Raw genomic sequence first — 19,425 nt, forward strand, 5'->3', positions numbered from 1 at the left:
ATGGGTAAAACATGAAGTTCGAGCTCCATGGCATCCTGGTTCTTCGTTGGGTGTCGAGAGGTGAGTGTTTTTCCTTCTGTGTACTGTTTCCGCCTTGCTTTTGATAGCGTTAGTTCCGCCCTGGAAAAGGTGGCGGATAGGCCTCTTGTAATAGGGTGGGCGGTACTTTGTCTCCCACCTGTCTGTTGGTGGTGACCGCTGCGCTGTTTGTTTCTACCGCCGTGGCGGTCGGAGTGTTAAAGTGGCTATCTATGTTGGCGGTTTCCGCCACGGTTGTAATCCCATTTTTTTTCCCACCTGCCTGTTTGTCATTTTAACGCCGCTTTAACACCGACAGCCAGGGTTGTAATGAGGGCCTATATCATAAGAAAGACAATACTCATAGTTACTAAAAATAAAGGTACTTTATTTTAGTGACAATCTCAGAGGATATACTCCCTTACGAGGTAAGTAACATGCACAAAATGTACACAACTAACCAAATCAGGTAAGTAAAACAGTCAGAAAGTAGTGCCAGCACTGTAAAACACAATAGGATGCAATAGGCCTAGGGGCAACACAAACCATATACTAAAAAAGTGGAGTGCTAACCACGAATGGACCCCTAGGCAAGTGTAGTGTGTAGAGGGTCGCTAGGAGTGTAAGAAAACACTAAGGGTGTAAAGGAGACCCCACCTCAAGACCCTGGAAAGTAAGAGTAAAGTACTACTATTTCCCCAAGAACACACTAACGTTGTGATAAAGGATTTTGCAAGGACCACAACAGACTGCAAAGCACTGAAGATGGATTCCTGGACCTGAAGACCAGCAAAAGGAAGGGACCAAGTCCTAGAGTCGCTAAAGTGTCCAGGGGGGACAGGAGCCCACTAAACCCCGGATGAAGGTGCAAAATGGATGCCTCTGGTTGGAAGAAGCTGCAGGTTTTGCAAACAACAAAACAAGGTAGGAATTTCTTCTTAATGCAGAATATGTCCCATGGCATGCTGGAGGATTGTAGGAGACTGGTCTGGCTTATAGTGGGTACCTTGTGGTACTTAACCTTGTGCCAGGTCTAGTTATCCCTTATTAGTAGAATAGAGGTGTTTCTAGCAGCTTAGGCTGTTAGAGGTAGCTATGGCAAAGCAGCTTAGGCTGAACTAGGAGACATGCAAAGCTCCTACTATACCAATTATATCATATAGCACAATATCATAAGAAAACACAATACTCAGAGTTACCAAAAATAAAGGTACTTTATTTTAGTGACAATATGCCAAAAGTATCTCAGAGGATACCCTCACTTAGGAGGTAAGTAATATACACAAATTATATCTACACAAACCCAAAACAGGTAAGTAACAGTAAGAAAAGTAGTGCAAACAATGTAGAATCACAATAGGATGCAATAGGTAGACATAGGCCTAGGGGCTACACAAACCATATACTCCAAAAGTGGAATGCGAATCACGAATGGACCCCAGGCCTATGGGAGATTGTAGAGGGTGGCTGGGACTGTGAGAAAACAGTAAGGGTGTCCCAAATACCCCACTCCAAGACCCTGAAAAGTAGGAGTAAAGTTACCCTACTACCCCAGAAAGACAGAATAGTTGTGATAGGGGATTCTGCAAGAACCACAAGCACCAGCAACACACTAAAGACGGATTCCTGGACATGAGGACCTGTAAAGGAAGGGGACCAAGTCCAAGAGTCACGAAAGAGTCCAGGGGGGCAGGAGCCCACTAAAACCCAGATGAAGATGCAAAGGGGCTGCCTCCGGGTGGAAGAAGCTGAAGATTCTGCAACAAAGAAAAGGGCTAGGAACTTCTTCTTTGGATGGAAGACGTCCCACTGCGTGATTGAGGTTACAGCAAGCCTTTCTAGCTGCAAGAGACGTGGCTGAGGATTTTGGGTGCTGTTTGGGCCCAGGAAGGACCAGGATGTCGCCCCGTGGAGGAGGAGACAGAGGGGGCGCTCAGCAACTCTGAGAGCCCCCACAGAAGCAGGCAGCACCCGCAGAAGTACCGGAGCAGGCACTGAGAAGATCTGAAGGTAGAAGGGCCACTTGACTGTGGGAGACACTTGGACCCAGCTCCTGTGTTCCAGGGACCACGGTCGTCAGGATGAGAGGGGACCCAGAATACCACTGAAGCTGAAGTTTGGTGCCTGCTGGAGCAGGGGGACGATTCAGTTGACCCATGGGAGATTTCTTCGTGGCTTCCAGTGCAGGGTGAAGGCAGGCAGCCCCAGAGCATGCACAACCAGGAAACAGTCTAGCAGGCCGGCAGGATTAGGCGCTACAATGTCACTGGTAGTCTTCTGGCTACTTTGTTGCAGTTTTGCAGGCATCCTGGAGCAGTCAGCTGTCGATCTTTGGCAGAAGTCGAAGAGAGAAGTGCAGAGGAACACTGATGAATTCTTGCAAGTCATAATCTGAGGAAAAGCCCACTGGAGAGACCCTAAGTAGCCCTCAGAGGAGGATTGGCCACCTAGTCCGGTATGCACCTATCAGGAGGGGTCTCTGATTTCACCTGCTGGCACTGGCCACTCAGAGGCCTCCAGAGTGCCCCCACACCTCTGGAAACAAGATGGCAGAGGTCTGAGACACACTGGAGGTATTCTGGGCACCACCCCTGTGGTGGTAATAGACAGGGGAGAGGTCACTCCCCTTTCCTTTGTCTAGTTTTGTGCCAGAACAGGGACGGGGCACTCCCTAAACCGGTGTAGACTGGCTTATGCAAGGAGGGCACCATCAGTGCCATTCAAAGCATTTCCAGAGGCTGGGAGAGGCTACCCCTCCCCAGCCTTTAACACCTATTTCCAAAGAGAGAGGGTGTAACACCCTGCTCTCAGAGGAAATGCCTTGTTCTGCCTTCCTGGGACTGGGCTGCCCAGACCCCAGGATGGCACAACCCTGTCTGTGGTGTGGCTGCAGCTGTAGCTGCAGAGAAAACCCCAGAGAGCTTGTTTGGCAGTACTGGGGTCCATAGTGGAGCCATTCCAATGCTCCACTATGGACCCCCATCCAATGTCATATTTGGAATGGGGGGACAATTCCATGATCTTAGACATGTTACATGGCCGTATTCAGAGTTACCATTGTGAAGCTACATGTATGTATTGACCTATATGTAGTGCACAAGTGTAATGGTGTCCCTGCACTCACAAAGTCCAGGGAAATGGCTCTGATCTATGTGGAGCCACCTTTGCCAGTGCAAGGGTGCCCTCACACTTAGGCCCATATGTACGAACGCTTTTTCCCACAGACACAGAATGGGGAAAACCATTTGCTACATCTGGCCCTTAGCAGCTATGCACCTTACCTTCAGCAAGTGAAGGTTAGACTTATAGGTGACTTATAAGTTACTTAAGTGCAGTTAAAATGGCTGTGAAATAACATGTGCGTTATTTCACTCAGGCTGCAGTGGCAGTCTTGTGTAAAGGTTTGTCTGAGCTCCCTATGGGTGGCAAAAGAACTGCTGCAGCCCATAGGAATCTCCTGGAACCCCAATACCCTGGGTACCTAGGTTCCATATACTAGGGAATTATAAGGGTATTCTAGTATGCCAATTTAAATTTGTAAAAGTGGTCACGAGCCTATAGTGACAAATTTAAAGGCAGAGAGAGTATGAGCACTGAGGTTCTAATTAGCAGAGCCTCAGTGACACAGTTAGGCACTACACAGGCATACACATTTAGGCCACAAACTATGAGCACTGGGGTCCTGGCTAGCCGGATCCCAGTGAGACCGCCAAAAACATACTGACATACATGTAAAATTGGGATAACATGCCAAGAAATATGGTATTTTCCTACAGCGAGTGTCTCTGTGGTTCTGCGAGTGGGTGTGTGAGTGTCCAAGTCAGCCTGTAAGTAGATGTGTGTTTCTCAGTAGGTCTGTGAATGGGTGTGAGTAGCGTGTGTGATGGTCTTGAAGTGCGTGTGAGCGTGTCTGAGTGGGCATTTGAGTGGGTGAGAGTGTATCTGACTGAGTCTGTAAGTGGGTCTGTGAGTGTCTGTGTGGGTCGATTGGAGGATGTGAGAGTGCCTGTGTAGGGCTCTAAATGTCTGGGAGAATGTCTATATGGATCTATGAGTAGGTATGTGTGTCTGTTTGGGTATATGAGTGAGTGTGTGTCTGTGTGAGTCTGTGAGTGGGTGTGTGAATGTCTTTGTGAGTCTGTGAGTGGGTGTGAGTATCTGTATGGGTCTGTGAGTGAGTGTAAGAGTATCTGTGTGGGACTTTGAGTGGCTGTGAGAGTGTCTGAGTGGGACTAAGTGGATGTGTGAGTATTTGTGTGGGTTTGTGAGAGGGTGTGAAAGTGTATGATTGGGTCTGTGAGTGGGTGTGTGAGTGTCTGCGTGGGTCCGTGACTGGTTGTGTGTGTATATGTATGTTTGTGAGAGGGTGTGAGAAAGTTTGAGTTGGTCTGTGAGTAGGTATGTGAGTGTCTGTGTTAGTCTGTCAGTGGGTGGATGAATATCTCTGTGAGTCTATGAGTGGATGTGAAAGTGTCTTTGTGTGTCTGTGAGTGGGTGTGAGACTATCTATATCAGTCTGTGAGTGGGTATGAGAGTGTCTGTTTCGCTCTTTGAGTGAGTAAAAGTTTCTGTGCGGGTCTGTGAGTGGGTGGGAGACTGTCTGTGTGGGTTTCGGAGTGTGAGTGCGAGTTGGAGTGTCTGTGTGGGTTTGTGAGTGGGTTTGAAAGTGTATGAGTGGATCAGTGAGTGAGTGTGTGGGTGTTTCTGTGGGTCTATCAGTTGGTGTGAGAGAGTCTGTTTGTCTTTGTGGGTTTGTGAGTGGGTGTGAATGTCTGTGTAGGTCTGTGACTGGGTGTGAGAGTGTCTTATTGGGTTTGTAAGTAGGTGTGTGAATGTCTGTGTGGATCTGGGAGTAAGTGTGAGATTGTTTGACTGTATCTGAAAGTGGGTATGATAGTGTGTGTTGGTCTATGAGTTGATGTGTGAATGTCTGTGTTGGTCCGTGGATGGGTGTGTAGTTGTGTGGGTTTGAGAGTGGATGTGAGAGTGTCTAAGTAGATCTGGTAGTGGGTGTGTGAGTGTCTCTGTGAGTCTTTGAGTGGGTGTGCGAGAGTCTGTGTGGGTCTGGGAATTGGCATAGGAGTGTCCGTGTGGGTCTGTGAGTGGGTGTGAGAGTGAAGGTTAGACATATAGGTGACTTATAAATTACTTAAGTGCAGTGAAAATGGCTGTGAAATAACGTGTGCTTTATTTCACACAGGTGGCAGTGGCAGTCCTGTGAAAGGGTTTGTCTGAGCCCCTTTTGGGTGGCACCAGAAATGCTGCAGCTCATAAGGATCTCCTGGAACCCCAATGCCCTGGGTAACCTAGGTGCAATATACTAGGGATTTATAAGGGGGGTCCAGTGTGCCAATTGAAATTGGTAAAAGAAGTTTCTTACCTATAGTGACAAATTTAAAGACAGCATAAGCACTGAGGTTCTGATTAACAGAGCCTCAGTGAACCAGTTAAGCACTATACAGACACACACATGAGACCATAAACTATTAGCACTGGGTTCCTGACCAGGAGGATCCCGGTGAGAAAGGCAAAAAACATAATGAAATACAGGTAAAAATGGGGGTAACATGCCAAGAAAGATGGTACTTTCCCAGTTATGAGAGAGTCTGTGTGGGTCTGTGAGTGGGTGTGAGAGTGTTTATGTCAGTCTTTCAATGGGTGTGTGAGTGTCTGAGTGGGTTTATGAGTAGAAGTGAGTGTCTGAATGGAACTGTGAGTGGGTGTCTGTGTGGGTCTGTGAGTGGGTGTGAGAGAATCTGTGTGGGTCTGTGATTAGGCACAGAAGTGTCTGTGTGGGTCTGTGAGAGGGTGTGAGAGTGTCTGTGTGGGTTTGTGAGTGAGTTTGAGAGTTTCTGAGTGGGTATTTAAGTCAGTGTGTGAGTGTCTTTATGGGACTGACAGTGGGTGTGAGAGAGTGTGTGTGGGTCTGTGAGTGGGTGTGAGAGTGTCTTTGGGCTTTGGGTTGGTGTGTGAGTGTCTGTGTGTATCTATAAGTGGGTGTGTGTGAGAAAGTAGCCTCTTTCTAGCATGGCTACCTCTACTTTTGGCCTGTTTGTGAGTGTGTGTCAGTGTGTTTTTACTGTCTGACTGGGATCCTGCTAGCCAGGACCCCAGTGCTCATAGTTAAAACCCTATTTGTCAGTGTGTTTTGCCTGTCTCACTGGGATCCTGCTAGCCAGGACCCCAGTGCTCATAGTTTGTGGCCTAATGTGTATGCCTGTGTAGTGCCTAACTGTGTCACTGAGACTCTGCTAATCAGAACCTCAGTGCTTATGCTCTCTCTGCCTTTAAATTTGTCATTGTAGGCCAGTGACTACATTTACCAATTTCAATAGGCATACTGGACCCCCCATATAATTCCCTAGTATACTGTACCTAGGTACCCAGGGCATTGGGGTTCCAGTAGATCCATATGGGCAGCAGAATTTCGTTTGCCACCCATAGGGAGCTCAGACAAACCCTTACACAGGACTGCAATTGCAGCCTGCGTGAAATAACGCACACAGGTGCAAAGTTACTAGTGTGAGGGCACCCTTGCACTAGCAAAGAAGCCCCCACATAGTTCGGGGCCATTTCCCGGGACTTTGTGAATGCAGGACGCCATTACACGCGTGCACTAAATATATGTCAACACCTATATGCAGCTTCACAATGGTAACTCAGAATATGATCATGTAACATGTCTAAAATCATGAAATTCTCCCCCATTCCAAATTTGGTATTGGGGAGACAATTCCATGCATCCTGGGGGCTCCATCATGGAACCGCCAGTACTGCCAAACCAGCTTTCTGAGGCTAGCACCGCAGCTACAGTTGCTGCCACCTCACAGACAGGGTTCTGCCCTCCTGCGGTCTGGGCAGCCCAGTCCCAGGAAGGCAGAACAAAGCATTTCCTCTGAGAGCAGGGTGTTACACCCTCTCCCTTTGGAAATAGGTGTTACAGGCTGGGGAGTGATATCCTCCCCCAGCCTCTGGAAATGCTTTGAAGGGCACAGTGGTGCCCTCCTTGCATAAACCAGTCTAAACCATTTCAGGGACCCCTTCTCCAATGCTCTGGCAGGAAACTGGACAAAGGAAAGGGGAGTGACCACTCCCCTATCCATCACCACCCCAAGGATGGTGCCCAGACCTCCTCCAGTGTGTCCCAGACTTCAGCCATTTTGCTTTGCAAGGTTTGGGGCACTCTGAAGGGCTCTGAGTGGCCAGTGCCAGCAGGTGATGTCAGAGACCCCTACTGATAGGTCCACATCTGATAAGATAGTCAATCCCCCTTTCAGGGCTATCTAGGTTCTCTCCTGTGGGTTCTCTTCAGATTCTGCTTGCAAGTTTCCTTCAGAAATCCTCTGAAACAACTTCAGACTCTTCTGACCATGGATCAACTACAGCCTGCTCCAAGAAACACTATAACTGCAACAAAGGGTCTACAAGAGACACTTTTCTTCAGCAACCTCAGTCCAAGTCAGCAACTGCAACAGTTTCCACAGTGTGCATGCTCTGGGGACTCCCTGTCTTCATCCTGCACCGGAAGGACCGAAGAAATCTCCCTTGGAGTGATGCAGTCACTCCGCTGTTCCAAGCAGGCACCTTCCAATGTGACGACCAGTACCCTGGGACTCCTCTCATGGCAACGAGCGTGCTCCTAAGGACACAGAGGGTAGACATCATCAACATAGACTGTCCTGAGGTCCTGCTGAGACAATTTGAAGGAGGTAAGACCTTGCCTTCCCCAAGAACAACGGTACCCCTGTGTACTGTGTCTTCTTTGCCTCCTGAGGCCTCTGTGCACTCTTTGCAAAATTCCTTCGTGCACAGCCTGGCCGGAGGTCCCCACCCTGCGACGCTCAACTCGCTGAGTTGTTCTCTGGAGGCGTGAGACCTTCTTTTGTTGTACTGCATGAACCGTATTTTGCACCTCCTTTGAACCTGAATCCTTTGGATTCTAGGGGTGATGGCTGGCATCCTGAGGGCTCTCTAAAGTCCTGAGATCCCCCTCTTCCTCCTCTCACAGAGATGAGGCCGACAGGTCCCTCCTGGGTCCATCCAGTGCCATTTTGGGGAAAAACGCACTTTTGTTGTAGCCAAATCTTGTTGACGCTTGCAACACAAAATCTCTTCTACAACGATCTTCACGATGTGGGACATCTTTTGCATCACACAGGAACCCACTGGCATCTTCCTAGGGTGCATTTCTGCAGTCTTCAACTAACAGGGGGCTCTTCTTTGGTACCCTCTTCTGGGTTGGCAGGGGCTCCTGTCCTTCCTGGAACTTCTTTCTACTTATGGACTTGCCCCTTCCTTTGCAGGTCTTCAGGTCCAATAATCCAGCAGTTGTTCTTTGCAGACTCGGTTGGCTGCTGCAAGATCCCAAAAACAAGGTGTGGTGTGCCCCAAGGAAATTTGCAGTACTTTACTCCTGTTTTTCTGGGCTCTGGGGTGGGGTAATTTACTTATCTTTACTGTATTCTTACTCTCCCAGCGATTCTGCACACACTACACTTCTCTAAGGGGGAATTCATGATTCACATTCTACTTTTTTAGTATATGGTTTGTGTTGCCCCAGACCTATTTTCTCCCATTGCATTCTAGAGCATTTCCTATTGTTTTCACTATCCTATGACTAATTACTTGTCTAATTTTAGTGTTTAGTGTATATATTGTGTATAATACTTACCTCCAGAAGGAGTATTGTCTCAAAGATATATTTGGTACTGTGTCACCGAAATAAATACCTTTTTTTTTGGTAACACTGAGTATTGTGTTTACTTGTGTATAAGTACTGTGTAGCTATAAGTGGTATTGCATGAGCTTTGCCTGTCTCCTAGTTCAGCCTAAGCTGCTCTGCTATGGCTACCTCTATCAGCCTAAGCTGCTAGAACACTACTACATTTCACTAATAAGGGATAACTGGACCTGGTATAAGGTGTATGTACCCAAGGTACCCACTACAAACCAGGCCAGCCTCCTACAGGTCTTTGAACTTAATTGTCAGTGTCTGTGTGGTTCTCTGAATTGGTGTGATAGAGTCTATGTGAGACTGTTAGGGGATGTGAGTTTCCATGTGGGTTTGAGTGTGTCTGTTTAAGTGGGCATGTGAGTGTCTGTATGTTACTGTGAGTGGGTGTGGGTGTGAGACTGTTTATATGGGTCTTGGAGTGGTTGTGTCAGAGTCTTTGTGGGTCTGTGAGTGGGTTTGCAAGTTTCTGTAGGTCTGTGAGTGGGTATGAAAGTGTGTGTGGGACTTCAAGTTGGTGTGAGTGTCTGTGTGGGTTTGTGAGTGGGTGTGAGAGTATCCATGTGGGTCTTTGAGTAGGTGTGAGAGTGTCTCTGTGGTTCTTTGAGAGGGCATGTGAGTGTGTGGGTCTGTGAATGGGTATGAGGGTGACTATATAGGCCTGTGTCAGTGTCTTTGTGGGTCTGTGAGTGGTTGTGTGTTTTTTGTGGGACTGTGGAGAGTGGGTATGAAAGGATGTGTTTGTTGGTCTGTAAGTGGGTTTGGGTGTCTGTGTGGGTTTGTGAGTGGGTGTGAGAGTGCCTATGTGAGTCTCTGAGTGGGTATAACAGTATTAGTATTGCTCTGTGGGTGGGTGTGAGAGGGTCTGAGTAGGTTTGTGAGTAGGTGTTTGAGTGTCTGCTCGGGTCCTTGAGTGCATCTGAGAGTGTCTCTGTGGTTCTATAAGTAGGTGTGTGAGTGTGTGTGCATCTGTCAGTGGCAGTGAGAGTGTCTGTATGTGTTTATGAGTGGATGTGAGAGTGTCTGAGTGGGTCTGTGAGTGGGCATGTGAGAGTGTTAGTGTGGGTCTGTGAATTTAATTTTGAGTGTCTGTGTGGTTCGCTGAGTTGGTGTGATAGAGTCTATGTGGGACTGTGGGTGGATGTGAGAGTGTCTATATGGGCCTGTGAGTGGTTGTGTCAGTGTCTGAGTGGGTATTTGAGTCGTGTGTGAGTGCCTTTATGAGTCTGACAGTGGGTGTGAGAGTGTCTGTGTGGGTATGTGACTAGGTGTGAGAGTGCATGAGTGAGTCTGTGAATTAGTGTTTGAGTGTCTGTATGGGTATGTGAGTGAGAGTGAAAGTGTCTGAATGGGTTTGAGTGGATGTGTGGGTGTTTGTGTGGGTCTTTCAGTGAAAGTGTGAGTGTCTATGTGGTTCTGTGAGTGGGCTTGAGATTGTCTGTGTAGGTCTGTGAGTGGGTGTGAAAGTGAGTGTGTGACTGTGAGTGGGTGTGAGTGTAGGTCTGTGAGCGGTTGTGTGAATTACCATTGAAGGTCTGTGCATGACTGTGTGAGTGTCTCAGTGGGTCTGTGAGTTGGTGTAGGAGTGTCTGTGTGGGTTCGTGAGTGAGTCTGGAAGTGTCTGAGTGAATATTCGAGCCAGTGCATGAATGTTTTTGTGGATCTGACAGTGAGTGTGAGAGTGTCTGTGTGGGTATGTGACTAGGTGTGAGAGTGTCTGAGTGGGTCTGTAAGTTAGTGTTTGAGTGTCTGTATGGCTTTGTGAGTGTGAGAGTGTCTGAGTGGGTGTGAATGGATGTGTGAGTGTGTGGGTCTTTCAGTGGATGTGTGAGTGTCTGTGTGGGACTGTTAGTGGGTTTGAGATTTTCTGTGTGGGTCTGTGAGTGGGTGTGAAAGTTTGTGTGTTTGTCTGTGAGTGGATGCAAGAGTGTCTGTGTATGTCTGAGTGGGTTTGTGAGTATCTGAGTGGGTCTGTGAGTGTACATGTGAGAGTGTCAGTGTGGGTTTGTGAATTTAAGTGTGTGTGTCTGTGTGGTTCTCTGAGTTAGTGTGATAGAGTTTCTGTGGACTGTGAGTGGGTTTGAGAGTTTCAATGTTGGTCTTTGAGTGGGTGTGAGAGTGTGTAGGGCTTTGAATGGGCATGTGAGTGTCTGTGTGGGTCTGTGGTGGGTGTGAGAATGTCTATATGGGTCTGTAAGTGGCTGTGTGAGTGTCCCTGTTGGTCTGTGAGTGGGTATGAGAGTATGGTTTTGCTCCTGAGTGGTTCTGAGAGTGTCTGAGTGGGTTTGTGAGTGGGTATTTGAGAGTCTGTGCAGGTTTGTGTGTAGTTGTGAGATTGTTTGTGTGAGTCTGTGTGTGGGTGTGAGAGAGTCTATGTGGGTCTATGAATAGGTGTGAGAGTGTCTGTGGGTATTTGAGTCGATGTGTGAGTGTCTGTGTAGTTCTCTGAGTTCTGTGAAAGTCTGTGTGGGAGTGTGAGTGGGTGTAAGAGTATCCATGTGAGTCTTTGAATAGGTGTGAGAGTGTCTGTATGGGTCTTTGAGTGGGCATGTGAGTGTCTGTGTGGGTCTGTGAATGGGTGTGAGAGTGTCTAAATTGATCTGTGAGTGCGTGTGACAGTGTCTTTGTGGGTCTGTGAAAAGGGTGTGTGTTTTTTGTGAGTCTTTGTTGAGTGGATATGAAAGGGAGTGTGTGAGTCTGTAGATGAGTGTGAGTGTCGGTGTGGGTTTGTGAGTGGGTGTGAGAGTGTCTATGTGGGTCTGAGTGGGTATGACAGTATTGGTCCTGTTCTGTGAGTGGGTGTGAGAATGTCTCAGTAGGTTTGTAAGTGGGTGTTTTGGGTGTCTGTGTGGGTTTTTGAGTGGATGTGAGAGTGTCTGTATGTGTCTGTGAGTGGCTGTGAGAGTGTCTGTGGGTCTGTGTGGGTCTGTGAGTGGGTGATAGAGTATCTGTGGGTCTTTGAGTTGGTGTGTGACGGTCTGCATGTGTTTATGACTGGGTGTGAGAGTGTCTGTGTAGGTCTGTGAGTGTGAGTGTCTGTGTGGGTCTCTGAGTTGGTGTGATAATGCCTTTGTGGGAGTGTGGGTGGGTGAGAGAGTGTCCGTGTGGGCCTTTGAGTGGGTGTGAGACTGTCTTTGAGGGTCCTTGAGTGGGCATGTGAGTGTCTGTGTGGGTCAGTGAGTGGTTGTGTCAGTGTCTTTGTGGGTCTGTGAGTGGGCTTGTGAGTTTTTTGGGTCTGTGAGTTGGTATGAAAGTGACTGTGGCTCATTAAGTGGGTGTGAAGGTCTGTGTGGTTTTGTGAGTGGGTGTAAGAGTATCCATGTGGGTACTTAAGTAGTTGTGAGATATTCTGTGTGGGTCTTTGAAAGGACATGTGAGTGTGTGGGTCTATGAATGAGTGTAAGAGTGTCTATATTGGTGTGTGTGTGCATGTGTCAGTGTCTTTGTGGGTCTGTGAGTGGTTGTGAGTTTTTAGTGGGTCTGTGGAGAGTGGGTATGAAAGGATGTGTGTGTTGGTCTGTAGGTGGGTATCGGTGTCTGTGTGTGTTTGTGAGTGGATGTGAGAGTGTCTATGTGGGTCTCTGAGTGGGTATACCAGTATTGGTTTTGCTCTGTGAGTGGGTGTGAGAGTGTCTGAATAGGTTTCTGATTGGTTGTTTGAGTGTCTGTTCGGTTCCATGAGTGGTTCTGTGAGTGTCTCTGTGGTTCTATGAGTAGTTGTGTGAGTGTCTGTGTTCATCTGTCAGTGGCTGTGAGTGTGTCTGTGTGTGTTTATTATTGGGTATGAGAGTGTCTGAGTGCGTCTAGGAGTGGTCATGTGAGAGTGTCAGTGTTGGTCTGTGAATTTGAGTGTGAGTGTCTGTGTGGTTCTCTGAGTTGGTGTGATAGAGACTGTGTTGGACTATGAGTGGGTATGAGAGTTTCAGTGTGGGTCTTTGATTAGGTGTTTTGCTTTCACTAATGACCGAGCTGACAAAAATCTCTGAAATGCACTTCTTAGTTTAAAGAAGACATTTATTATTACTTCACCAAGATGTTCCTGAGAAAGGAAATTAGTAGGTTGGAGGTACACGTTAAAAATAGTCACAGCAATGAAAGGAAAATATATCAAAATGATTCTCAGCTGCAATGTACACAGCAAATATATGTGATTATATTATAGCATAATTGCAAAGCAAAGAATAATGTAAAAATTCATCACCGCAGGGCCTGTCACTGCTCTTCATCTTCCTCATGCCAGCAAGTTGATGACCCCTGTTCAACTGCGAGAAAGAGTTTTCTACCCTCACGTGTGTCAGGCATTTGACGTCCAATCCTGACTGAAGTCACAGAAAATTCCCCTCGCTGCTGCCCAGGGACACCTTTTATAGATTAAATAATCATGGGAAAAAGCCTTCTGAAAGGCCCTTCCCTCTCAGATGTTAATTATTCAAAAATGCTGGCTTGTTTAGGTAAACATTGACAGGAATGTGTCGCAAGCTGGCCATCATTACGACACATGCCTTTCAAGGTCACTGCACTAAAGAAAAACACAAAATATGCGCTTCCTTATCATGCTATCTTGTTCGGTAAGAGAACATATGAAAAACACAAGCTTAGTTTACCATGTGGAAAAACACAGCTCATCTACAATGTCTCAACTGCAATGTCTAATGCCACGATAAAGCCAAAAGGCAGCTAAACTGAATACAAAATGTAATCTCCAACTGGTGAACATTGAACAACTAATATGCACAGTGGTGAAACACAAAGTCAATGGTCAAACATACTTACTTTCACTACAGTGGATGTGAGTGTCTGTGTGGGTCTGTAATAGGTATGAAAGTGTCTATATGGGTCTGTAAGTGGCTGTGTGAGTGTCACTGTGGGTCTGTGAGTGGGTATGAGACTATTGCTATTGCTCTGTGAGTGGGACTGGGAGTGTCTGTGTGGGATTGTGAGTGCTTGTGAGATTGTGTGAGTCTGTGTATGGGTGTGAGAGAGTCTATGTGGGTCTGTGAATAGGTGCAAGAGTGTCTTTGGGTATTTGAGTTAATGTGGGAGTGTCTGTGTGGTTCTCTGAGTTGGTGTGATAGAGTATGTGTGGGTGGGTGTGAGAGTATCCATGTGGGTCTTTGAGTCGGTGTGAGAGTGTCATTGTGGGTCTTTGAGTGGACATGTGAGTGTCTGTGTGGGTCTGTGAATGGGTGTGAGAGTGTCTATATTGGTCTGTGAGTGTGTGTGCCAGTATCTTTGATGGTCTGTGAAAAGGGTGTGTGTTTTTGTGGGTCTTTGGTGAGTGAATGTGAGTGTGTCTGAGTGGGTCTGAGTAGATATGTGAATGTTTGTTTGGGTCTTTCAGTGGATGTATGAGTATCTGTGCGGGTCTGTGAGTGGGCTTGAGATTGTCTGTGTGGGTTTGTGAGTGGGTGTGAAAGTATGTGTGTGAGTCTGTGAGTCAGTATGTGAGTGTTTATGTAGGTCTTTGAGGGGTATGTTAGTATCTACGTGGGGCTGTGAGTGGCTGAGTGAGTGTCCCTGTACATCTGTGAGTGAGTATTAGAGTATTGGTGTTGCTCTGTGAGTGGGTTTGAGAGTGTCTGAGTGGGTTTGTGAGTGGGAGTTTGAGTGTCTGTATGGGTTTCCGAGTGGGTGTGAGATTGTGAGTGTGGGTCTGTGATTGGGTATGTGAGTACTGGTATTGCTCTGTGAGTAGGTTGTGAGAGTGTCTGTGGGTCTGTGTGTGAGTGTGTGAGTGTGAGAGTCTCTGAGTTGGTGTAATAAAGCCTTTGTGGGAGTGTGAGTGGGTGTGAAAGTGTCCGAGTGGGTCTTTGAGTGGATGTGAGACTGTCTGTGTGGGTCCTTGAGTGGGCATGTGAGTGTCTGTGTGGGTCTGTGAGTGGGTGTGAGAGTGTCTATAATGGTATGTGAGTGGTTGTATCAGTGTCTTTATGGGTATGTGAGTGGGTTTGTGAGTTTTTGTGGGTCTGTGAGTGGGTATGAAAGTGTGTGGGTCTTTGAGGTGGCATGTGAGTGTATGGGTCTGTGAATGGGCATGAGAGTGTCTATATTGGTCTGTGAGTGCATTTGTCAGTGTCTTTGTGGGTCTGTGAGTGGTTGTGTGTTTTTGTGGGTCTGTGGAGAGTGGGTATAAAAGGATGTGTGTGTTGGTCTGTAATTGGGTGTGGGTGTCTGTGTGGGTTTGTGAGTGGGTGTGAGAGTGTCTATGTGAGTCTCTGAGTGGGTATAACAGTATTGGTTTAGCTCTGTGAGTGGGTGTGAGAGTGACTGAGTAGGTTTGTGAGTGGGACTTTGAGTTTCTGTTAGGGTCCATGAGTGGGTCTGAGAGTGTCTCTGTAGTTCTATAAGTAGGTGTGTGAGACTCTGGTGGTCATTCTGACCCTGGCGGTCTTTGACCGCCAGGGCGGAGGACCGCGGGAGCACCGCCGACAGGCCGGCGGTGCTCCAATGGGGATTCCGACCGCGGCGGTAAAGCCGCGGTCGGACCGGCACCACTGGCGGGGTCCCGCCAGTGTACCGCGGCCCCATTGAATCCTCCGCGGCGGCGCAGCTTGCTGCACCGCCGCGGGGATTCCGACCCCCCCTACCGCCATCCAGATCCCGGCGGTAGGACCGCCGAGATCCGGATGGCGGTAGGGGGGGTCGCGGGGCCCCTGGGGGCCCCTGCAGTGCCCATGCCACTGGCATGGGCATTGCAGGGGCCCCCGTAAGAGGGCCCCTACATGTATTTCACTGTCTGCTGCGCAGACAGTGAAATACGCGACGGGTGCAACTGCACCCGTCGCACAGCTTCCACTCCGCCGGCTCGATTCCGAGCCGGCTTCATCGTGGAAGCCTCTTTCCCGCTGGGCTGGCTGGCGGTCTGAAGGCGACCGCCCGCCAGCCCAGCGGGAAAGTCAGAATTACCGCCGCGGTCTTTCGACCGCGGAACGGTAACCTGACGGCGGGACTTTGGCGGGCGGCCTCCGCCGCCCGCCAAGGTCAGAATGAGGGCCTCTGTGTGCATCTCTCAGTGCCTGTGAAAGTGTCTGTGTGTGTTTATGAGTGGGTGTTAGAGTGTCTTAGTGGCTCTGTGAGTGGGAATGTGAGAGTGTTGGTGTGGGTCTGTGAATTTAATTGTGAGTGTCTGTGTGGTTCTATGAGTTGGTGTGTGTGAGAGGAGGCCTCTTTTTGCATTGTTAGCCCCCACTTTTTGCCTGATGTTGATATGTTCTAGAAGTTGGAAGTGCCCAGGGCCCCTGCTGACCAGGTTCCCTGGGCCAGAGCACTTTCCCTAAATCTGGTGTGATGCTTGGCATAATTGGATACACTCTTAAACACCCCTATAAGTCCCTAGTAAATGGGTATCCCAGTACCCAGGGCAAGGAATATTAAGAGTAGACCCCTGTGGGCAGCAGAACTGATTGTGCCAACCCCAAAGGCCCTGCACCCAGATGCTCCCAGCACTGCCATTGCAGGGTGAGTGTACTGTGCAAACCTAAAAGGACAAACTTGACGTGGCACACTCTCTGTGTGCCCTGTCCACCATACACTGCATATTTTATGGGTAAGTCACCCCTTTGGCAGGACTTCCAGCCCTAAGTCAGGGTGTACCACATTATGTGTGAGGGAATAGATGCATGAGCAATATGCCCCCACTGGTGTCCTTGACAAACCAAAGACATAGTGAGTGAACAGAGCAGCCGGCAATTTACATTAATGTACTGGACACTGGTCAAACACGAGTTCCCCAGCTATATGATGGCTACTCTTCACCCTGGGTTGTTTGCTATCAAACAACTCAGAATAATAAATCCAAACTGGTGCCAGTGTTGGATTTAACCCTAAAGGTACCCAAGGGCCACCTTAGAGGGGCCCCCTGCAAAAGCTAACCCTAAGTGGCATGGCTGCCGACTGGTTCCATCCAGCCTGCCACTCTAGGTGGACAGTATAAAACCCTGTAGGAGGGCCATGGCTCTCTGCTATGTAAGACAATGCCCTTCCTGGGTGGAGGAGATAACACCCTCTCCCTCAGGAATGTGCAACACCCTGGTGGTGAGCTTCAAAGGTCTACTGCCCCTAAAACTCAAGCACCAGGCATGCTGCTAGCAGCAGAGGGCTTCCCCCCTTAAAAACTGCCACTTAGGACTGGAGCAAAGGCAGGAAACCAGACAAAGAGTAGGAGGAGTGGCTTTACTGATCATCTACCACTCCCATTGGCTTGCATGCGAAGTGGACCCTCTATCTCATTTTTCTCACATCTTGGAATGGAGGAAAACAGCTAATGAGGTTTAGTGAAGTGAGCCTTCCCAGAGGAAGTGGTCACTGTAGTGGGTGTAGTCACCCAAGGGTAAGTGTCCCATTGAACCCTACCAGGTTCCCCCTAAAACGTCCATTAAATTCAGTATTTAGTGGGCTCACCTAGACCAAGATTTTAGATTGAACAGAAAGAAAGAAGTCAGCAGCAAAGAACCCACCAGGACGAGAACTGAGGACCTGCTGCACCAGAAGAGGCTCCAAGACCACTGCTTGCTGCACCAGAGTCCCAACAATCACCAGTCCGGAGGAGCTGACCACTGGACTGACCTGAAAAGCCCCAGAGGACCTCCAGGCTTCGCAAATAGCCTGAATCTCCCTCCTGAGTGGAGGCCCCACTCAATAAAAGCAAGAAACCAGCAAAAGACCAACAAACCAGTGAGTGTCTCCTCACTGAATTGCCAATATCTCCGTTACCAGAAGTCTCAGCTGGACCCGACAAAACACCAATGGATGTGACCCACATCTTTGCCAAGTTTGGTGGCACTGCGCTCTCCAGTGGTGGAGTTACAGCAATACCCTTGGTACTGGTCAGCTGACGTCAGAACAGCTGAAAAACAGCTCCCCCAGAGCTGAAAAAGCATAAGGTGGAAGCCCCTGTTGAGGGACTTCAGGAACACCCCGGACCTCCCAACCAGAGTGCCCCCCTTGTCCTGTAAGCCACCTTCAACAAGACTCACCTCCAGCTCCAATGGACTCTGTTTTGCACAGCATCCAAGACCTCCAAAATGCCCTGCACCTGGCCACCCTTGGCCTTGCATCACAGGATCTGCTATGTGTCACAGGTCCCCAATCCCTTGCAACCTCAACAGCCCAAGGAGACCCCAAGGCATCATCTGTAACTCTGCAAACCAGTTCCTTTTCCAAGTGGCCCTCCAGGTGGCCCTGTGCGTGTGCCAAGAACCTCTCCAATGTTAATCCCGCCAGAACCGGGAGCTGCCAGAGACTCTCCTGCTGGCACAGTGTGGCGACCGACCACTCCGACCATCCTTCAAGAGAAGAGACTGGTAACTCAACTGTGTGATTTCTACTGCATTTTGAAAGGTGCCCGTGCATTTATTCCAATGGTGCTTAATTACGCACAGAAAGACTAACTTTGCCAAAAAAATTAAAATTGAGACCAGGAAAAGTACTTAATGTATTCTAGAGATCTTTGTCTTAAAATTAATATAAAAGTCTGAAATATTTTTATAAATTGTGGGCTTGAGTTATTCATTGAGTGTGTGTGGTGCATGATTGGATTTGTAAGTACAACAAATACTTAGCACATCTCCTGGATTAGCCTAACCGCTCGACCAGCTACCTTAATAACTGGAGCATTAGGTAGTCTAACTTTTGCCTCTGGTAACCAACATGTGGTTGCCTGAACCCTCTGCATAGTGTGCTTGGTTTTACACACTGCATAGAGCGCCAGCCTCCAACATTTGGAGTATCACCAGTGTGATAAAACTTTGTGTTTGCAGATACCACTCTTACAATTGTGTTAACACAAGAATAACTCTCCAAATTGTCTCTTAGATAGTTGTTTTTGATTTTTCTAAATTGACTACAGATTTTTCAAATTTTTTAAAGTAAGTGTTAGGACCCTGGTGAGGTCCCTACAACTTTAGAAAACGTTTTTGCTTTAGTTGGTGTAGCCGGGCGATCCCGGCTACAAGCACGGCGAATGACGTATCAGACGAGGACGATACGTCATTTCCGCGTCTTCCCGTTGCCGGGGAGACGCGGCCCGAGAGCGGCAGGCAGGACGGCGTTGCCCGGGAAACGACGTCGGTTTCCCGGGCTGGGGACACAGCAAAAGGAGACGCGCTGGAACGGGGAAGGGAGGAGGAGAACACGGAGAGAGCGGAGGAGGAGAACACGGAGAGAGCGGAGAGGGAGGAGAACACGGAGAGAGCGGAAAGAGAGGAGAACACGGAAAGAGCGAGGAGAGAGAAGAATACGCAGAGAGCAAGGCAAGAGAAGAGCGAGGAGAAACAGAGGACCAGGAAAGAAGCAGACGAGGAACTGGAGGAGGGAGAGAGAGAAGAAGAGCTCAGGACCTGGAACCAGGAGACCAGCAGGAGGAACACTACCAAGCCAGCCACGACCCTGGAGGGTCGTGGCTAAACAAGGTACGGTCCTTTTGGACAAGAAGAAGGGAAATTGGGGAGAAGGGACTGGGGAGGGGTCATAGAGGAGGGTTGGAAGGGGAGGTAGAGGGAAGGGCACTATAATTAACTCACCAGTGTCACGTATTCCTATACTAAGAATAGATGTGTTCACACTATTCCCTAAACCACTCCTCACTGGCACCAACCCCCCTCCCTTTGTGTGTACCGCCTCCCAGTCCAGAGATAAGAGAAAGGAAAGAACCCCAATTAAAAATCCATACTTACCTT

The 19,425-nt window shown here is 48.4% G+C and overlaps 1 protein-coding gene across 1 annotated transcript in view; it reads left to right on the plus strand.

Annotated features, from left to right (window-relative positions):
* Window positions 1–19,153, plus strand: part of LOC138249574 (uncharacterized) — a 105,606-nt gene extending 86,453 nt beyond the window's left edge. The window contains exon 4 of the mRNA XM_069203520.1: window positions 18,673–19,153. Coding sequence (XP_069059621.1) covers window positions 18,673–19,153 — 481 coding nt within the window. The remainder of the gene's footprint in view (window positions 1–18,672) is intronic.
* The last annotated feature ends 272 nt before the right edge of the window (window positions 19,154–19,425 follow it).

This window comes from Pleurodeles waltl, chromosome 8 (assembly GCF_031143425.1).
Source record: "Pleurodeles waltl isolate 20211129_DDA chromosome 8, aPleWal1.hap1.20221129, whole genome shotgun sequence".
Lineage (NCBI taxonomy): Eukaryota > Metazoa > Chordata > Amphibia > Caudata > Salamandridae > Pleurodeles > Pleurodeles waltl.